Source organism: Gadus morhua, chromosome 4 (assembly GCF_902167405.1).
Source record: "Gadus morhua chromosome 4, gadMor3.0, whole genome shotgun sequence".
Lineage (NCBI taxonomy): Eukaryota > Metazoa > Chordata > Actinopteri > Gadiformes > Gadidae > Gadus > Gadus morhua.
The window spans coordinates 31,347,945-31,364,626 of NC_044051.1; the positions used below are offsets into that span (position 1 = coordinate 31,347,945).

The window sequence follows — 16,682 nt, forward strand, 5'->3', positions numbered from 1 at the left end:
GGTCCCTGTGCAGGTTTGAGCTGGGCGGCGCGCTCTTCATCGGCTGGGCCGGCTCTGTGCTGTGTGTCCTGGGAGGCCTGGTCTTCTGTCTGTCCCTGTCGGAAGGCTTCACAGTCAGGCAAGCTCAATCAATCACTAATCAGTTGATCGGTCAATCAGTCAATCGGACAATAAATGACTAAAATAAGGATTTTAATGATATTTGTTTAAGCCTTTTGTCCCCTCCAAGGCTCTTGGGATTGTTTCAAGGGTCATTCTTGGGAGATTTTACTGCATGAATACAATATAGGGAATCACTCCTATTGCCCTTTGAGGCAGGCCTTTGTTTAAAGAGCGCTGTGGTTCCAGTCAGGGAAAAGCTGTGCAGTGACCCCCAGACCAACTCTGACCCCGAGGAGAGACGTGGTTCCTGGGGTGAACAGCATGATTTTCTTTTTAATATCCATTATGACATGACTGTTTTCTTTGTTTCAGTTAAATAACGACCGCAATTATCTATGTGAATGTCACCTTGGCAGCGAGGGCAAGAGAACCACTGCGGACAGAACACAGTTTGCTGTCAGGGTAGAAAATTATGGAAGTAGAATTTAAAAGAATTAATACCAGTAGTAGTATTTTAACCATTTAATTATATTTGTACTTTCATTGATTTATAAATAGCATATTAACACTTGATAGCGGGACATCCTCAGCGCAGTTCGTCAAGGCAAAGGTTTCACTTGTTTGTACGTTCATCTCAATTTGAATCACTATTTATTGTCGACCATGCGACACCACAAGGTGTACACCCACACACACACTTACACACACACACACACACACACACACACACCAACACATACACACACACACACGTATACATACATATATATACACACGCACAGCCCCATGTCCACCATGCTACACAACGAGAGACACACTCACACACACACACACACACACACACACACACACACACACACACACACACACACACACACACACACACACACACACACACACACACACACACACACACATTGAAGCCCCATATACACACACACAATTATATATATATATATATATATTTAAGCAATAGATCACGCCAGGCTGTGGTATGTGCTCATTATACCACTGTTAAAGGGGTAGTTCGGAATTTTGGACATAGGGCCTGATTCCGAAGTGAGCATTGGTATTCTATATCACTGGAGACAGTTTTCAACACATTTCATTCAGTCCTTCTAGTTGCAGAGTTCGCTCGTGCTAGGCTAGCGCAAGTCAACGGGAAATGCTAGCCTGCTATTAAAAACAGTCTTACCCACTCCACAGTACACCCGAGGTAAATCAATTATAACGACAGACTATACATCTAAATGTCTGTTTATAGAATAATGTTAGAAATAAAACCAACCTTGCATTGCATTGCATTTTGAGGGAATTGCGGGGTCTCAGCAGCAGTGTTTATATTCCTGTACGTAGGCTACGGCAGCGGCGGACTGATACCTAGGTTACCTGCCGCTGTCATTGCTACAAACGCAGAGTACAGTGAACGAAGGAATTCTACAAGAGTATTAAATTAACAAGATATGGCCACGTTTGGAGGAGTTAGCGATGCATCTGCTTTTGAAGACGATTATGAGGAATTTGTTGTATCCAACCAACCGTACATGTACGAGCCGGTGTTTTGATGTCAAAGCCAGCAGCAACAAGCCACAGTTGAGTCCTTTCTGGATCTCGCACTGGAAATTGGTGGAAACTTTGTGGTGCCCATCTGTACCGTTTATTTCTACAATTTCTAAAAGCACACTGAACCATCATGTTGCCTAGTCGTTCAATTGCGCTTCTGTCCCACGCTTCTCTGTTTACGTTCTTCTGTCGTGATTCGGTTACAAACCTAACCAGCGCATAGTAGAATTCCGCTTCTGCTGAGAAAGTAGTCCCTCGATGATTCATGCGATGCATGGTTAGTTTTATTTCTAACATTATTCTATCAACACAGACATTTAAATCTATAGTCTGGCGTTATAATTGATTTACCTCGGGTGTACTGTGGAGTGGGTAAGACTGTTTTTAATAGCAGGCTAGCATTTCCCGTTGACTTGCGCTAGCCTAGCACGAGCGAACTCTGCAACTAGAAGGACTGAATGAAATGTGTTGAAAACTGTCTCCAGTGATATAGAATACCAATGCTCACTTCGGAATCAGGCCCTATGTCCAAAATTCCGAACTACCCCTTTAAGGGGAACTTCTTTGTTAACAATTTTTCCTTAATAATGAACTGTCATATTTATATTTCTTCCGTCATACAACAAATTTTATTTCCCAGGAATCTCAACAATTTTTCAGGTATTTGCTTTAAAGAAAGCCCTTAATTTCTTTGAGAAATGTTTGCTTGGAGATTTCTGGATGTTGTGTGCTTATCAATAGACATTTTCACCATGTGAGGTTTGTCTGTGGCTCAATGGGATAATGCCTTGTACTGGTGATCCTTAGTTTGAGAGTTTGAATCCTGATTAGACAATTATGAACAAGCTGAACATGACATTCGGCCATTGCTCTGCAGCCCAGTCAACTGAAAGCCGAGGCCCATTATGGCATCAAGGGAAACGTCAACATCTTTCCTTCATAATTATAAGTCATATTTATATATCTTCCATTAATGTGTTCTTGACTTTTCATTTTGCTTGGACCCCGTTAATTACCGCTTGCTGTTGTATTATTATTATTATTATTGAATCCGTTTGTCTGTTTTATTTGGTAAATGGTAGACCTTCCTGATGATGGAGGAATTGCCGAAGAACAGCGATGTGTTCTGCCAGGCAAAGGATGCCTCTGTGATCATCCAGGACCTCGTCTGCTACTGGGACAAGGTCAGCAAAACCTCTTGTTTCCTGGTGTTGGTCTAGAGGGAAGGGTTAAAGGTGCTGTAGGTATGATTCCAAACTTGTAAAGACAGCGAGGGAGCAGAAGAGGGCAGGCTTTTGAAACCAAACTGCCAAAACCTCCCCTCCTTCTCTGCTCCCTCCCTCCCTACTTATTTTTTCTCCAACTTATCAAAAGTGGAAAAAATGTGTACAGTTTTGCATTTCAAACTCATATGATGGACTGGCAAGATCGATTCCACAAACCAATCAGGGAAAGATGCCTTGATTTGTCAGAAATGAGCCGGGAGTGGTCCAAATCAAAATGGTCTCAGACAAAGGAAGTCATCAACTAGGAACAGATATTCTCATGCAGAAATTGAATAATAGCTAGCTGATATCTAGGCCATTTGTAACAAATTACACTCAAATTATAGCTTTAGCTTACAGCACCTTTCTAAGCATGTTTAAGCACATTTTAGGTAAAGGATCATATTTATTCAGTGCTTTGTTGACAATGGGTAAACAGTGAGCGAAATGTATATTGAATGTATTGAATGCAATTAATACTTTTAGAGAACCAGTTTGTCACTTTTTGCTGAAGATATAGTCATTGTTCCAACCTGTCCTGGAAAACCTTGATTTTAAAAGGTTTCTTTCCAGTCATGGAAAACATTGAAGATGTCAAAATTCATGAAATCTCTGAAAAAGGCAAGAAACCCTGCATTGAAACCCTTGCATCGAAAATCGGGAAGTTCAGCTAAATTCCCATTTCATGTTCCTCCGAATCTGGCGGCTATAACAAAAACCTAAACCTAAAAGCACCCTTTTTATGTGTTTATGTGTGGCCGCAATGATGGTGAGGGGGTGTCTTCTGTCGAGCTTTTGGCAGTGCACCAATTTCGACGTCCTTTTGCACATGCATTAAACAATGCTGCCCTCATAATATGCTTTCAAACATTCATTTTAACATCAGTTTATTTAGGTGAGTGCTGTATGCAGCGTTCAACTATTGTTCTTTTTAAGTTTTATTCTTTCTTTCTTTATATCTTTCTTCTTTATTATTCTCTACAAACTTTGGGACCTATCACCTTCCTCAAAAAAAGCTTAAATTGATTTTAATATGTGCTCAGGCCAGTATATTTTGAAATGGTTTAAAATAGAGTGCAAAGACATCTGGTACCTGAAAGAACTTCAATAAGTCTACCACAACATAGGTGGAATTGAAAAAAAAGGAACAAACTACTCAAATGTCAGAACATCAGCCAACCTTTGATGACCTCATGCAATTCTTACAGTCATCATTCTGATATACTGTATTTATATTGTATAATTACCTCCAAAGTTGGCTACATATGGACACATTTAATCTTACACTATAAAAGTTCTTCTAATACCTCAACATATAGAGGAAAATTATTCTCTCTGTGTGCTCTGATAAAAATGAGAATAAGGGTTTCATATCTCATTATCATGTCCCAGAACATGAAAGTAGGGGTGCACTCACACTAGGCCATCTGGCCGTGGCCGTTTTCACACCTAACCGTGTTCAAATCTGCCAGTGTGAGTGTGGCCAGTCTGGCCAGGCCAGGCCAATTTGGCCACTTGGGAGAGGTGTGCTGCTACGGTACGGGCCACTACGGTACAGATGCTAATGAGCCGACAATCGCACACGCACGGCTACGCAACCTGAGCTGGATGACGTATAGTCCATGCGACGACCACGGACATAATAATGGCGACAAGCCTTCTTTCCCATTAAACGGTAAACATATATCCAAATAAGCAACAGACTCGGTAAAGTGCGAACTGTGTTCTCTGTGTTGTTGTCCATTGTTGTTAAAACTCTGACTGGCGGCAGACTTTATTATGGTCCATGCAGCGGACGCTTGGTGATGACGTGTTACTTACGGCGTGATGACGTATGTACAAGAGCCTACCGTGGCCAGGCCACAGTTGCGACGGCCAACGGCCATGGCCAGATGGCCTAGTGTGAGTGCAGGCCAGAGAACAATGGGGCCATTTGAGCACAGTTAGGTGTGAAAACGGCCAACGGCCACGGCCAGATGGCCTAGTGTGAGTGCACCCTAGGACTCCTCCTAGGACTCCTAGGACTCCCTTCATATAATTTCTCCAAGTGTTGTGTCAAGAGAGTAACTTGGTGGGCATGCCTGGTTTGAGTCAAGTGTGTCGCTTTCAGGAATGAGTCGGCCACACCTGATGATGCTACCTCTGCTTCTGTGAGTGCTGTTGTCCAACCCGAGCACTCTAAGAGGTCACACCCCATTTCTGTGTGTACACAGCCTAACATAACAACATTGACTTTTTCACCATGTGTGCCCGGCCATTTCCATTGTACCAACTTTGCCAGAGCAAAAAGAGGCTGGTCAAATGTAGAGACAGGGATTTGTCCTGGATTAAAAAATGCATGTTTGCCATGTAGGGTCATGGTTGGTGTGGCAGATTTCTCGTAAAACAGGGGAAGGAGTGCACATCTTGCTGGGGGTTCATTCACCAGAGGTTTCTTAGAGGCATGACATGCAGACCATGCAATTGCATCTTCACAGGTCAGTCTGCCTTCTCTAGAAGAAGCAGTGCATGTTTGACCCAGTTTTGTTCCTCTGCTCTTGGCTGGACGTACATTGCATTCCGGCACTGAAACAGACAGATTTTTTCAAAGGGACAGCTCGGAGATTGGCATAACTTTCAGGCAGAGCATGTTGTTTCAGTTCACCACATTCAGCCATTACTGGCAACTGAAACATGTCACAGAAGTTGTTGAACTTGGGTTGTAGTCAAGATTATCCAGGGTACTGACAGTGAACAGCCCTTTCCAGAGAGAAGCAGGAGCGACAACTCCATCAACTTTGAAGTGTCCACACATGGAGGTAGCAAGCCACTCTTCAATTTGCATTACCCTGTCATATGAAATACTGATATGAATGCTGGACAAGTTTCTTGCTTCTGGTCTGTGCATGTATATTAAGGACTATGTAAATAGTAAGTGACGGTTCACATTCCAGAGAGTGTCTGATCATTCCAGCAGTGGGAGATTCTCTTTTCTTTATGCTATAAAGAATGCCCTGTCCAATGGTGAGGCAAGACTGAGAGTCACACTTCTCTAGGTCTTTCAAGTTGGGACCATTCAATATCATTGAGGCAAAATACTTTTTTCTTGGCATTTTGCTGGAAAGGAACCAGTGAATTTGAATCCTGGATTGTTGAACATGTCATATCTCATGATCTTTGCAGCTTTTGCCAGGATAAGTGCATCTTCATCAAAATCTCTATCTGCAAGAGAATCCTTTAAAGGTCCCATGGCATGCTACTTTATGGATGCATTATTATAGATATTAGTAGGCCCCAAACACAGTATTTGAAGACGTTCCCGAAATTCAGCCGTGGTGCAGAATTACAGCCAATACGAGCCAGTCACACATTGAGCTTTCCCCAATTGCGCCGTTTCGGTGTCTGTAGCTTTAATGCAAATGAGGAGGAGAGAGGCAAGATTCAAGATTCAAGATTCAAGATTTTATTAAATGTCCCACGAGGGCAAATTTGTTCGCAGCCAGGAGAAGTGGTTTAACCCACAAGACAAGACAAAACAACAATGAACACAAAACACTGTGGAGACAAAGTGCTCGAAAGATAAAGTGCCAGGATATAAAACATTTAAAATACAAATTAAAACATTAAAACATTAAAATAGATTTAAAAAAAAAGTCATCGCAACACAAGTAAAATAAATTATCTGCTGCTGGCCGCATTGAATGCCCGGATGGCTGCAGGGACAAAAGAATACCCGTATCTATTCCTGCTGATCCTTGGTAAACACAAACGTTTGCCAGAAGGCAACAGCCTGAACTCAGAGCTCAGCGGGTGGGCACTGTCAAGACGGATATGAGAGGTTTTCTTGAACAGCTGTCTGTTATAAAAGCAATTGAGGCCCTCTAGCTGGATGCCAGTGATTTTGGAGGCAGTTTTAACAATAATGCCAAGAGAATTTTTGTCCTTGACAGTGAGGTTACCAAACCAGCAGATGAGAGAGAAGGAGATGACAGAGTGTATATATGCACAGTAAAACAGTTTCAACAGACTTTTTGAAACGTTGAATCTGACTGGTTTCCTAAGGCAGTAAAGACGTTGCTGGCCCCTCTTGCACAGCATGTCCGTGTTAACATCAAATTTTAGGTTATTGTCGATGATCGTGCCCAGGTATTTATAACTAGACACAAATTCCACTGGCTGGTCACAGATGATAGTGTTCTCAATGGGATGGGGGCCACGTCTGAAATCAATGCAGAGCTCCTTAGTTTTTGAGATGGTCAGCTCAAGGAATGCATCGTTGCAGCAGGTCAAGGAGGAGGGTGGGGGTGTGGCTCTGAGCAGCTTGCAGCCACGGTACCATGCGCTCTGCATACAGTGGATGTATCGCAATGGCGAGGCGCACACAGCCTTGGGCCGTGTTCTGTAAATAACCTAGAACATACGGGAGTCCTGGAGCTCTATATCTAAATAATATCATATTATCCATAGATATCTATATCATATAATATATATTATCAAGGCTAAAAGCTGTGTGAGCCTCCAGACGATATTATGAATCTCAAATGACCGCGTCGGGTTCTCCGAAGTCTCTGGTTCTTCCACGTCCACATCAATCTGAAGTAGACTGAACCACGACATGGAGGAGAAAGGGATTGTTGCCCACGATTGTTGACCGCGGTAGTCTCCCACCGTAGCCTCGCTGCCGAGGGACCACCGCCTCGGCAGCGGTCAGCACTTAGGCACCACCGCCTCCTGCAGCGCCGAGGCGGTGGTCCCTCGGCAGCGGGAAGCGGGGCTCAAGCGGGAGACATTCGCGGCCCACAATCCCTTTCTCCTCCATGTCGTGGTTTGTGTACTTCAGGGAGTCAAAGCCAAAGTTCCTTTCCCCCAATTCATTCTCAACCATGGCTGAGATAACCCCCACTACGAGTCTCGTTGTGGAAATACCAGAGACGAGAGTCCAACGTGTTACGCGCCATAACACCAACAGCAGAACGGTTATCCAAATAACAAGGAAGTGTACAACACTTGCGTTACAGTCCTGGAGCTCTCTATCTAAATAATATCATATAATACATAGATATCTATATCATACCATACATATTATCATGGCAAAAAGCTGTGTGCGCCTCCAGACGATATTATGAATCACAAACGACTTTGTCGGGTTCTCCGACGTCTCTGGTTCTTCCACTTCCACATCAATCTGAAATACACTGAGCCGCACGCTGCCTGCTGCCGGCTGCCCGCGTCCGGCTGCCCGCTGCCGGGCGGTGGTGCTTCGCGATAGTTGTGCCTCGCGGCAACCGGCGGCAGGCAGCATTTCACAGTTCATGTGCTTCAGGGAGTCAAAGCCAAAGTTATTTTCCCCTAATTCCTTCTCAACCATGGCTGAGATAACCCAGTTATACAGTCTTGTTGTGGAAATACACGAGATGTCAAAGAACCGACGGTCTTATGCGCCATAACACCAACAGCGAACACTTGCGTTAGAGTGTGTGCAATCACATACACACAAACACACGTGGCGCTCACAGGGTGGTGTCTCATTGGCGGGCCAAATTCTCTTGCCGGGCAAGGCAGAGAAAGGGGAGGAGCTTAAATCCTTTATGACGACATATGGGACCGCATTCCAAATCAGCGCGCTTGAGCCTCCGTTTTTTTCAAAGGCAAGCAGAGCACCTAGTGCTCGTTTTACAACGAACAAAAGTTTTAGCAACTGGGGGACCATAGGCAGGCTAGGGGAACTCATATTTATGTTAGTAAACCTCATACAGTGAGATTTTCATGCCATGGGACCTGTAACATATTTCTCATTCCCTCCTTGAAAATGAGAACTGTTTTTCTTCCATCAAACTGGACTTTTGATGGCATGTGTTGAAGCAAATATTTTTTCAACCTGGTTTTGTTTTTTTGTTTCTTCATACCCAACTCCTCAAGTCGATTCACATATAGAGAATGGATCTCTGAAATCTTAAAGAAAATAACTCCAGATTTAATAGATTTTTCAATGTAGGTTTTACGTTCTACAAAAGCTTGTGATTCATAAATTTTTTCATCATTGTCTTCTGCAGATTGGTCTGTTTTACGAGTGAGACTGCGGGGGCGATTTCTCAGCTTTATGAGGCATGGTTGATGGTTTTCGGCCTCAGTTGCAATTAAATCTCCTCAGACGATCTTGGTCACAAGTTTTGTGTCATTAAGTTCAGTAATCAGGATATTTCTGTCAGCATCAAATGTTGACACTTCATGGAGAAAACCTATATCTGTTCCATTCTCACAGAAGAAGCACTTTTGATCATCCAGTGATTTGCTTCTCCCCCCAGAGTCCCAGCATACATGTCCCCCCCCCCCCCCCGCCCCAGAGTCAACAGGATTTGAATTGGTAAACCTGAGATGGCAAGATTTGTGCCAAGAAGTAGAATGTGAAGCAAAATTGCTATCTGTTTCAGCATCTGAAAAATAAAGTTCAGTTGGAAGAGCATCAATGGCCCTGAATTGCTCTACATTAGCAAGAAATTATCTGTTGGTATCACTTTGATCACCACATGTTCCAGGAGCCTGCAAGGGGCATCTCAAGGGTTCAGTTGTGTCTTTCTGACAAATAATACATAGATCCCAATTCAACTCCACGATGAAGCCTCAAAGACTTTAGTCACTAACTAAGAGAACAAACTAGCCTGCAAGAAAACATGACCAGCAGCACTAAAATTACTGACGGATGCCATGGCAACACTACAGTAGCCTACAACAGCCTAAATGTCAGAGCGATGAATAGCACTTACAATAGGCAAGGTTGAAGGACTGAGGACACACAAACTAGCAGATCAGATTTTTAAACAGATCAGATCAGATTTTTAAAAAAATCTGCCTATCATTACATATTATTGTTCTGTTCTTAGGTTCTATGGGATATGCCTACCATATTGCATCTAATTATGTCAGAGAGATTAATGTAAGCTCTTACAGAAAGTTTCAAGCCACCAAAGGTTGGCAGAATTAACACAAAAACAGATTTTTTTGACAGACGTTTTTCATGGATTTTGATATATGTGCTCTGCACAGGAATTTTCAAGATTTCAGTTGGGCTCCTAGGCTAAAATCATTCAGGAGGCCCTAAGGGAGCGTCATTTAAAATTTGACGCTTTTGTCCACTCTGTAACGGTAACTCAAAATGTGTGCGTTAATCCACTAGACCAGTCATACTCAAGTAGCGGCCCGCGGGCCTTTTGTGGCCCGCGGGGTGTCTAATAATGGCCCTCGAGCTGTTTTGAAAAGTTTTTTTAATTATAAAAAAAAAAAAAAAAAAAAAAATCGTGCTGGGCGCTCTTATTTTGAAACCGCGCGCCGCGATCTCAATACGAGGCTGGGGGTTGCAACGATAAACAGATAGCACTCCAGCCCACAGACCGCTCCAGCCCTCCCAAACTCGAGGCAGACAGTCCATCTCAGCAGCAGTCAAGGCCGTTTTAGACGCAGAGACGTAAGCACGTAATTTACACAAGGGACTTGTTTTAGACAAGTTTTGATTTACGGTTCCTTTAAGGTTCCTTAAGGATTGCGCGTGTTGCAAGGGGATTCTCCGCGAGAACAGTAGGGGGAGCAACGAACGAATCTGTGGGCGTGGAAGTGGAAATCGCTGGCTTGTTTATATTTATAATTATCATAATTCGTTCTTGTGTTTTCTTCTTCTCCTTCTTCAAAATTCTTCATTCGCTTCTGTCACGGCCTTTTAAAAATGGCGCTATTATGCTGTAAAACCGGAAATGTGAGACTCCTGAAAGGATGTGGTTAGCTGGCCAATCACAGTCTTTGCGAGCTGCGTAGGGCCGTAGTGTTTTAGTCGCATAGTCAGGAATTTTGGCCGACGCACTTAAGCACGTAAGGGGGGATATTTTACCGCGCAAGGGGGGGTTATGTATCTTACGTGCTTACGCGTTACGTCTAAAACAGAGCATATATCGGCCTCAGTCACGCGTATACCGACCGGCCCCTTGAGTCACTGAAAAAAAAAATTGTGCCCCCTCATCATTTCTACTTGAGTAGAAGTTACGAAGTGGTAAAGTCGCAAATCTCCCAGCTTTCTTGCGGCATTTCACTGAGGCACGCCCCCTGTTGGTCGTAGTATCCCGTCGCTTTCAAAGTAGAGCGAGCAGAGCTGTACAACTCGCAAAGAAGATGGCTGCGCCCATATTTAATGGGGGATGAGATGTATTTTCTTTCTATTTGTACAACGTTTGTGGTTTTAATGTCGTTTTTAAAACCTCTTACACACTTGATTTCATTGCTGCTTTAATCCGGTCACCAATATATGCATTGCACGGTCTTGCTTTGCGTGCAATTCAATATAAAGTTTTTGTTTTGAAGCTGGTTTGCTAAAGAGGCTATGTTGCTAATGATGACTAGCATGCTACTACTCCCCCTCGTGGCTCGACAGAAACACAAATGGCAAACTGGAAGGCTGGAGCAAGGGAAATACGTCACGTTCTCGCTGAAGCTGGTCGTTTGTACCAGCATACCATCCAAATGGATAGCAGCATTAGTTTCATACTGGCTTCGTTTTCAGCTGTTCTCATTGAAGACGTCTGCCCATTCTGACACTCCTACTTCTTAAGACATCGTAGCTCAATCATTTTCCAACCGTTCCTTTCTGAAGGTCGTAGAGACAAGTCAAAAACTAGTTTTCTTTTAAAAAAATATCCTTATTCTAGCCATCTGTTTATATTTCACTTAAGTCCTTTTTTTTCAATTAAATGAAATTTGCCTACATATGGGGACATTTTCAGATTTATATTGCTTTTTGGGACTAGCAAACACACACACAATTTTTATTATTGAAACTAACCCATCAGGAGAAAAATTTAATCGCTGGGTACTATGGGTACAATTTAATCAAACCTTGTCGCAAACAAATTAATCCCAATGAATGTTTTATTCAAGGTTTCATTTTGTGCTATGTTTATAGCGGCTTTCAAGTTAATTATGTATACACTTGTATACATATACATACACATGTATAAAAATTCACGGTTGTCCGTGAATTAACAAAACTAATTTAGAACATAACATATTGCGTTGTGTTAGATTTCAGCTAATTTCTAAACTGTTCGTATAGACTCTGCGTTGTGTATTTTCCGTCGTAGTAGTAATTCTTGAAGTCGAAATCAAAGCAACTCGAAAGGTTGGAAAAGAGGGTTGAATAGATGGTTTATTCCAGGATGTAATACAGCGAGATACAGACTTAGGTTGAATAATATATAGTGTACACGGTTGAGGAGCAGTTTCGAGACGCGTTCCTTGGCTGTCGATCCCTCTTCTCACCGAACCAAAGGGTTGGGGCGAGTATTATATCAAAGAAAACGTGAATAACAAGAGATCAGAAGCACTTTCACCCTTGATAAGGTATATAGATATTGGGCGGGCGGTCATTCGGTGAAACACACAGAGAGCTACCTTGACGACCACATAGAGCATAATAACGGGAAGGACAAATGGCTGTCAAATGAACAATTTCCCCCTGTAAAAAAGATGGCACAACAACATCACAAACTATACTGGTAACATCATGACTCAGTTGGTTTTGAGTAGCAGATGCATCAGAGTTCTTTTCCAGGGGATTGCCACCGCAGGTCTGATGGGGATAAGGACGAAAGTTCGTAGTAGGGCGTCAGGAAAACGACTGAGACACAGTTCAGTTCAAGAACAGATAGCAACCTCTGCTATTCCAAGGACTCAACTCGTGTCCCGGTCTCCTGGTACTCCAGGTACGATGAATCATGAAGCAAAGAAAAAGTGCAGTATCAGTGGGGAGGCATTGTCACAGCCTCCAACAGTAATAATGATTAACTATGGTTTGTAATTGTCTTAATGATTCGATAACCAATAAAAAATTATCATGCATATAATCGCTTGATTCGAAAATGTTTTTTATCAGTAATCAGTAATCGGTCATCATGGTTCTCAATAAAACTTGTGTGAATGAATGAGTGAACCTTTGTTCAAAAACAAAACAAACTGCTGAGCAGTTGTGTCAAGAAGAAACCAACATTGAATTCTCACTTAGATGGGCAGTGACAAAAGCCCTAGCATCTTTCGAAGACTTAACAAACACTCCCTACTCTTCACCTCGTATCAGTTAGTTTGCGTGCCAAATCTAACGAGTGTCATTCCAAGTCAGTGAATCAACTTATTTGCAGTGGCTTGCATATGTCCTCTTTGTCTTCTTAGCTGCTCGAACAGCGGATCGAGTTACTAATACAATTTGGTATGGCCTCTCATATTTGTCCTCTATTGCTAGTCGTTGCGGCTTGTGGATCATAACCCATTGCCCTGGCACTAGCGAGTGTCCTCCCTCTGGGGGCTCTGCCCAAGCTTCCTTGACCTGGTTTGATGTCACCTGGAGAGTCTCGGAGAGTTGGATGCAGTAGTTCATCAGAGCGTCCGTTGGACTGCTCCAAACAAAATTTCATTGTCTTGTACAATGACAATAAAGATTATTCTATTCTATTCTATGTCAGGTGGACGTCTGTAGTCTGCAAGTCAACAGAGACTGGGAAACTAAAGCATCGGCCAAACACGACCTCGTAGGGGGACAGGGACCAATGTCTTTGTTGTATGTAGCTCTCATGCTGCACAAGGCGATGGGCATCGCGTCCACCCATGGAGTCCCTTCTTGGTGCATCTTCGTCAATCACTCCTTCAGTGTCCTGTTGGCTCGTTCCACCTGTCCTGACGATTGGGGGTGATCAGTGCTTAATTTTTAAATCATAAGGTGCCGGAACGCAAAGTACATATAACAGCTCGGGATGACGAGACGGGCACAGGTCCCGGAACGCATACACAAAACGTGCTGAAAACAACATGCAAATGCCCACTTGCCACGCCGTGGGACTTACAAGACTCAATTTCAAATTATATCCATGGTATAAATGTTATGACGATAATTTACAATTATTTTAGGCTATACTCCGCACAGCACAGGCAAATGCCCACATCACCACAGGTGGGACTTACAGTATCTACAGTCAGCAATTAATTTCTCAACAGGTCAAAAAAAAAAAAGAGCTTTTTATAAATCACACAAATCTTCCATTATTATTATTATTCAAAGATTGGCACGGCGGCCTATTAATATAAAGTATGCTCACCATTTAGTTGTCCAAAACACCCCACATCACGAGCATGTCCGGATTCTCCTCCTCCTCTTTTTTTCGGGCTTTGCTGCGCGTGTCTGTGGCAGTTCTGTGTCCTTTGGCCACCCACGACCTCACGTACGGGATTGGATTGAATTTAGCGAGGGGGGGTCCAACAAGATTTAGGAAGAGTAAAGATGATATGGTGGATGTGAGCAGTGAGGCACGGTTGGCAGTGCAAATCAAGTTCATTTGAGAAAATCTGCGCTCACATTTAGCACTTGCAATGGGGATGCTGTTGACAGCAACAAATAACTCCATCAGCTCATCGGGGGTGTCTTTTCCATCTGAGTCTCTGTACTTTCTGTAGGCCCGTATGACTGCGCGCGGGTTGTCAATGTTGAAGCGCTGACACAGTGACTCAACCTCAGTCTCTCCATACAGCGCACCTGCGTCCTCGGGCCAGTACTGTGCGTAAAGCACCTTCAACTCCTCAATGAACTTGTTATATCCAGTTTTATCTGGCATCCGGCCTCCTTCAGATAACATGTGATCATCCAAGTTCTTGGCCACAGTTAGGAAAAACTGCTTGGGGTTGAGTGTTTTGTCGCTTGATTTTCCTCCATTCAGCGTGATGCCATGGAAAGAGTTTTCCCCAATTCCCCTTTGGCTCAGTTCAGTGTAGTGCCCTGGCCGATCCGACATGGCCTCAAGTACCCTGATTTCCCGACAAATTGTCTTGTGTGCTGAAATGATGGTAATGTCTCATTTTGAAGCTCGACTGAGAGCTCGGATAATTCTTGCAATGCATCGCACATTATGCCTAAGTTGTTAACAAATGCATGCGATGATATGCGCATAGCAAGCCCACTGTATGTTTGCTTTGTGACACTATCACGGGAGGGATCTTCTGATGCAGTTTTGAAATGCTTGTAAAGTGCTGGATAATTCTTCCACACTGCTTCAACGGTTCTAAAACTCGATGCCACCCATCTAGTGTCTAAAATACGACCTATTTTGCATAGCCGGACATCCAGGCTCTCAGCAGACTCTCTCAGCTCCATTCGGTTTTTGTTAGATGTGCTATACACTGCGTATAACTTGTCCATCAATATTTTAAAGTGATTTATGGCGCCCATCTCTTTCACTACGTCTGCGACTGCAAGTTCAAGCCTGTGGGCTGAGCAGTGCCACACAGTAATGTTAGGGAAAATGGCCTGGAGCCGACTCGCCACTCCACTTTTACGCCCTAACATAACAGAAGCACCATCACAAGTTACTCCAATGAGGGTTTTAGAGAGAAAATCCTGTGTCAAATGCAGGCGCTCCAGCGCAGACAACAGTTTGTGGACAATACCATGAGCAGTTAGATCATCTAGCTCTACGAGTTCAGTAAAAATGTTTGTAGGCTTGTCCATATCAGGCAACTGAGCCCTAAGGTATATTATTAAGCAGCTCTTTTTGCTTAAACTGGTTGACTCATCCAGCATTAAACTAAACAGTTTTCTTTTCATTTCTTGAGAAATATGTTTCTGTATGTTTACACACGCAACATTGGAATGTAAAATCCTCCCCATATCGAGTCCATTTAATTCTTGGCAATCAATCTCATGTTCGAACCCATATCCGGGACGGTGGCGTTTAGCCTCCTTGTACGCCGTGCGAAATACGCGAGCTGTAGTGGCTATCTGTTCAGACTGACTATTAATTATAGACTGTCCTAAAGTATCCACTTTTGCCTTTTCAAGAATGCTTGCTGCTGCTAGGTGAGCCTTGGTACGGGCATGTTCAAATACTTTTTTTCTGATTGCGCGTTGTTTTTTAATATCTGGAGCAGATGAGGTTACTGTGCATGAAACCCACTCTTTTGTTTCATCCCCCCCATCTTCTCTGCCCCCAAAGTCCCCACCGCCTTACACGTTGTGCAGCCAAAACCTGTATTTTTCATAAGAAGCCAGGGGTAGTAGCTCTGCTTAACTTTGAACTGAGTAGCTGTCCAAACTGTGCATCCCATCCCGGACGTCCCATCTCCGCTCAGTGCGCTCCCCTCTCCTTCCGAATCTTCCTCCTGTGAACCAGCTGATGTCATGGCGGCGGTTCCCGCCTCTTGCTCCGGCTGTTGTACCGGGCTAGCTGATGCCAGGGTACCCGCCTGTTGCTCCGGCTGTTGGTGGTCCACCTGGCTGACTGCTAGCGCTGTAGCTGGCTCCTGCTCCGGCTGGCGGTGAACCAGCTGCCCTCGTCGCCGGCTTTTCTGACTCGTTTTGAGTCATGCAACTCTTCTTTTTTCTTGAAAAAGGACAGTAAATTAAACTGTCTCTTTGACATGTTTGCGAAATGCCTAACGGTTTTTTCTCTCTTCCTTCTCCTGAGATGCGGCGAATTTCAAATGTTTAATTTTTTTGTGTAATAGTGACGGGGGCGTGGTTTGTTGATTTCAAATGACGTTAAATCTTAAAAAACATATCATTTTTGGGATTGGTTCTGTAAATTAATACATGCATATTATTATTTTATTTAAATTTTATTTTAAACATTTTTTTATGTGTTTTCTTTTCTTTTTTTTTTCTTTTTTTTTATGAGAGGTGCCGGATCTGCCAAAATAGGTACCGGAACACAGGGAGGCCAAAATTAAGAGGTGCCGGATCTTGTTCCGGCAGGA

At 43.3% G+C, this 16,682-nt stretch overlaps 1 protein-coding gene across 1 annotated transcript in view; it reads left to right on the plus strand.

The window, feature by feature from the left end:
* The window catches only part of cldn10a (claudin 10a), a 3,264-nt gene extending 3,007 nt beyond the window's left edge, over window positions 1–257 (plus strand). Inside the window, exon 4 of the mRNA XM_030354232.1 lies at window positions 14–257. Within this exon, the coding sequence (XP_030210092.1) occupies window positions 14–182 (169 nt within the window). The 3' untranslated portion in view covers window positions 183–257. The remainder of the gene's footprint in view (window positions 1–13) is intronic.
* Window positions 258–16,682: the final 16,425 nt, after the last annotated feature.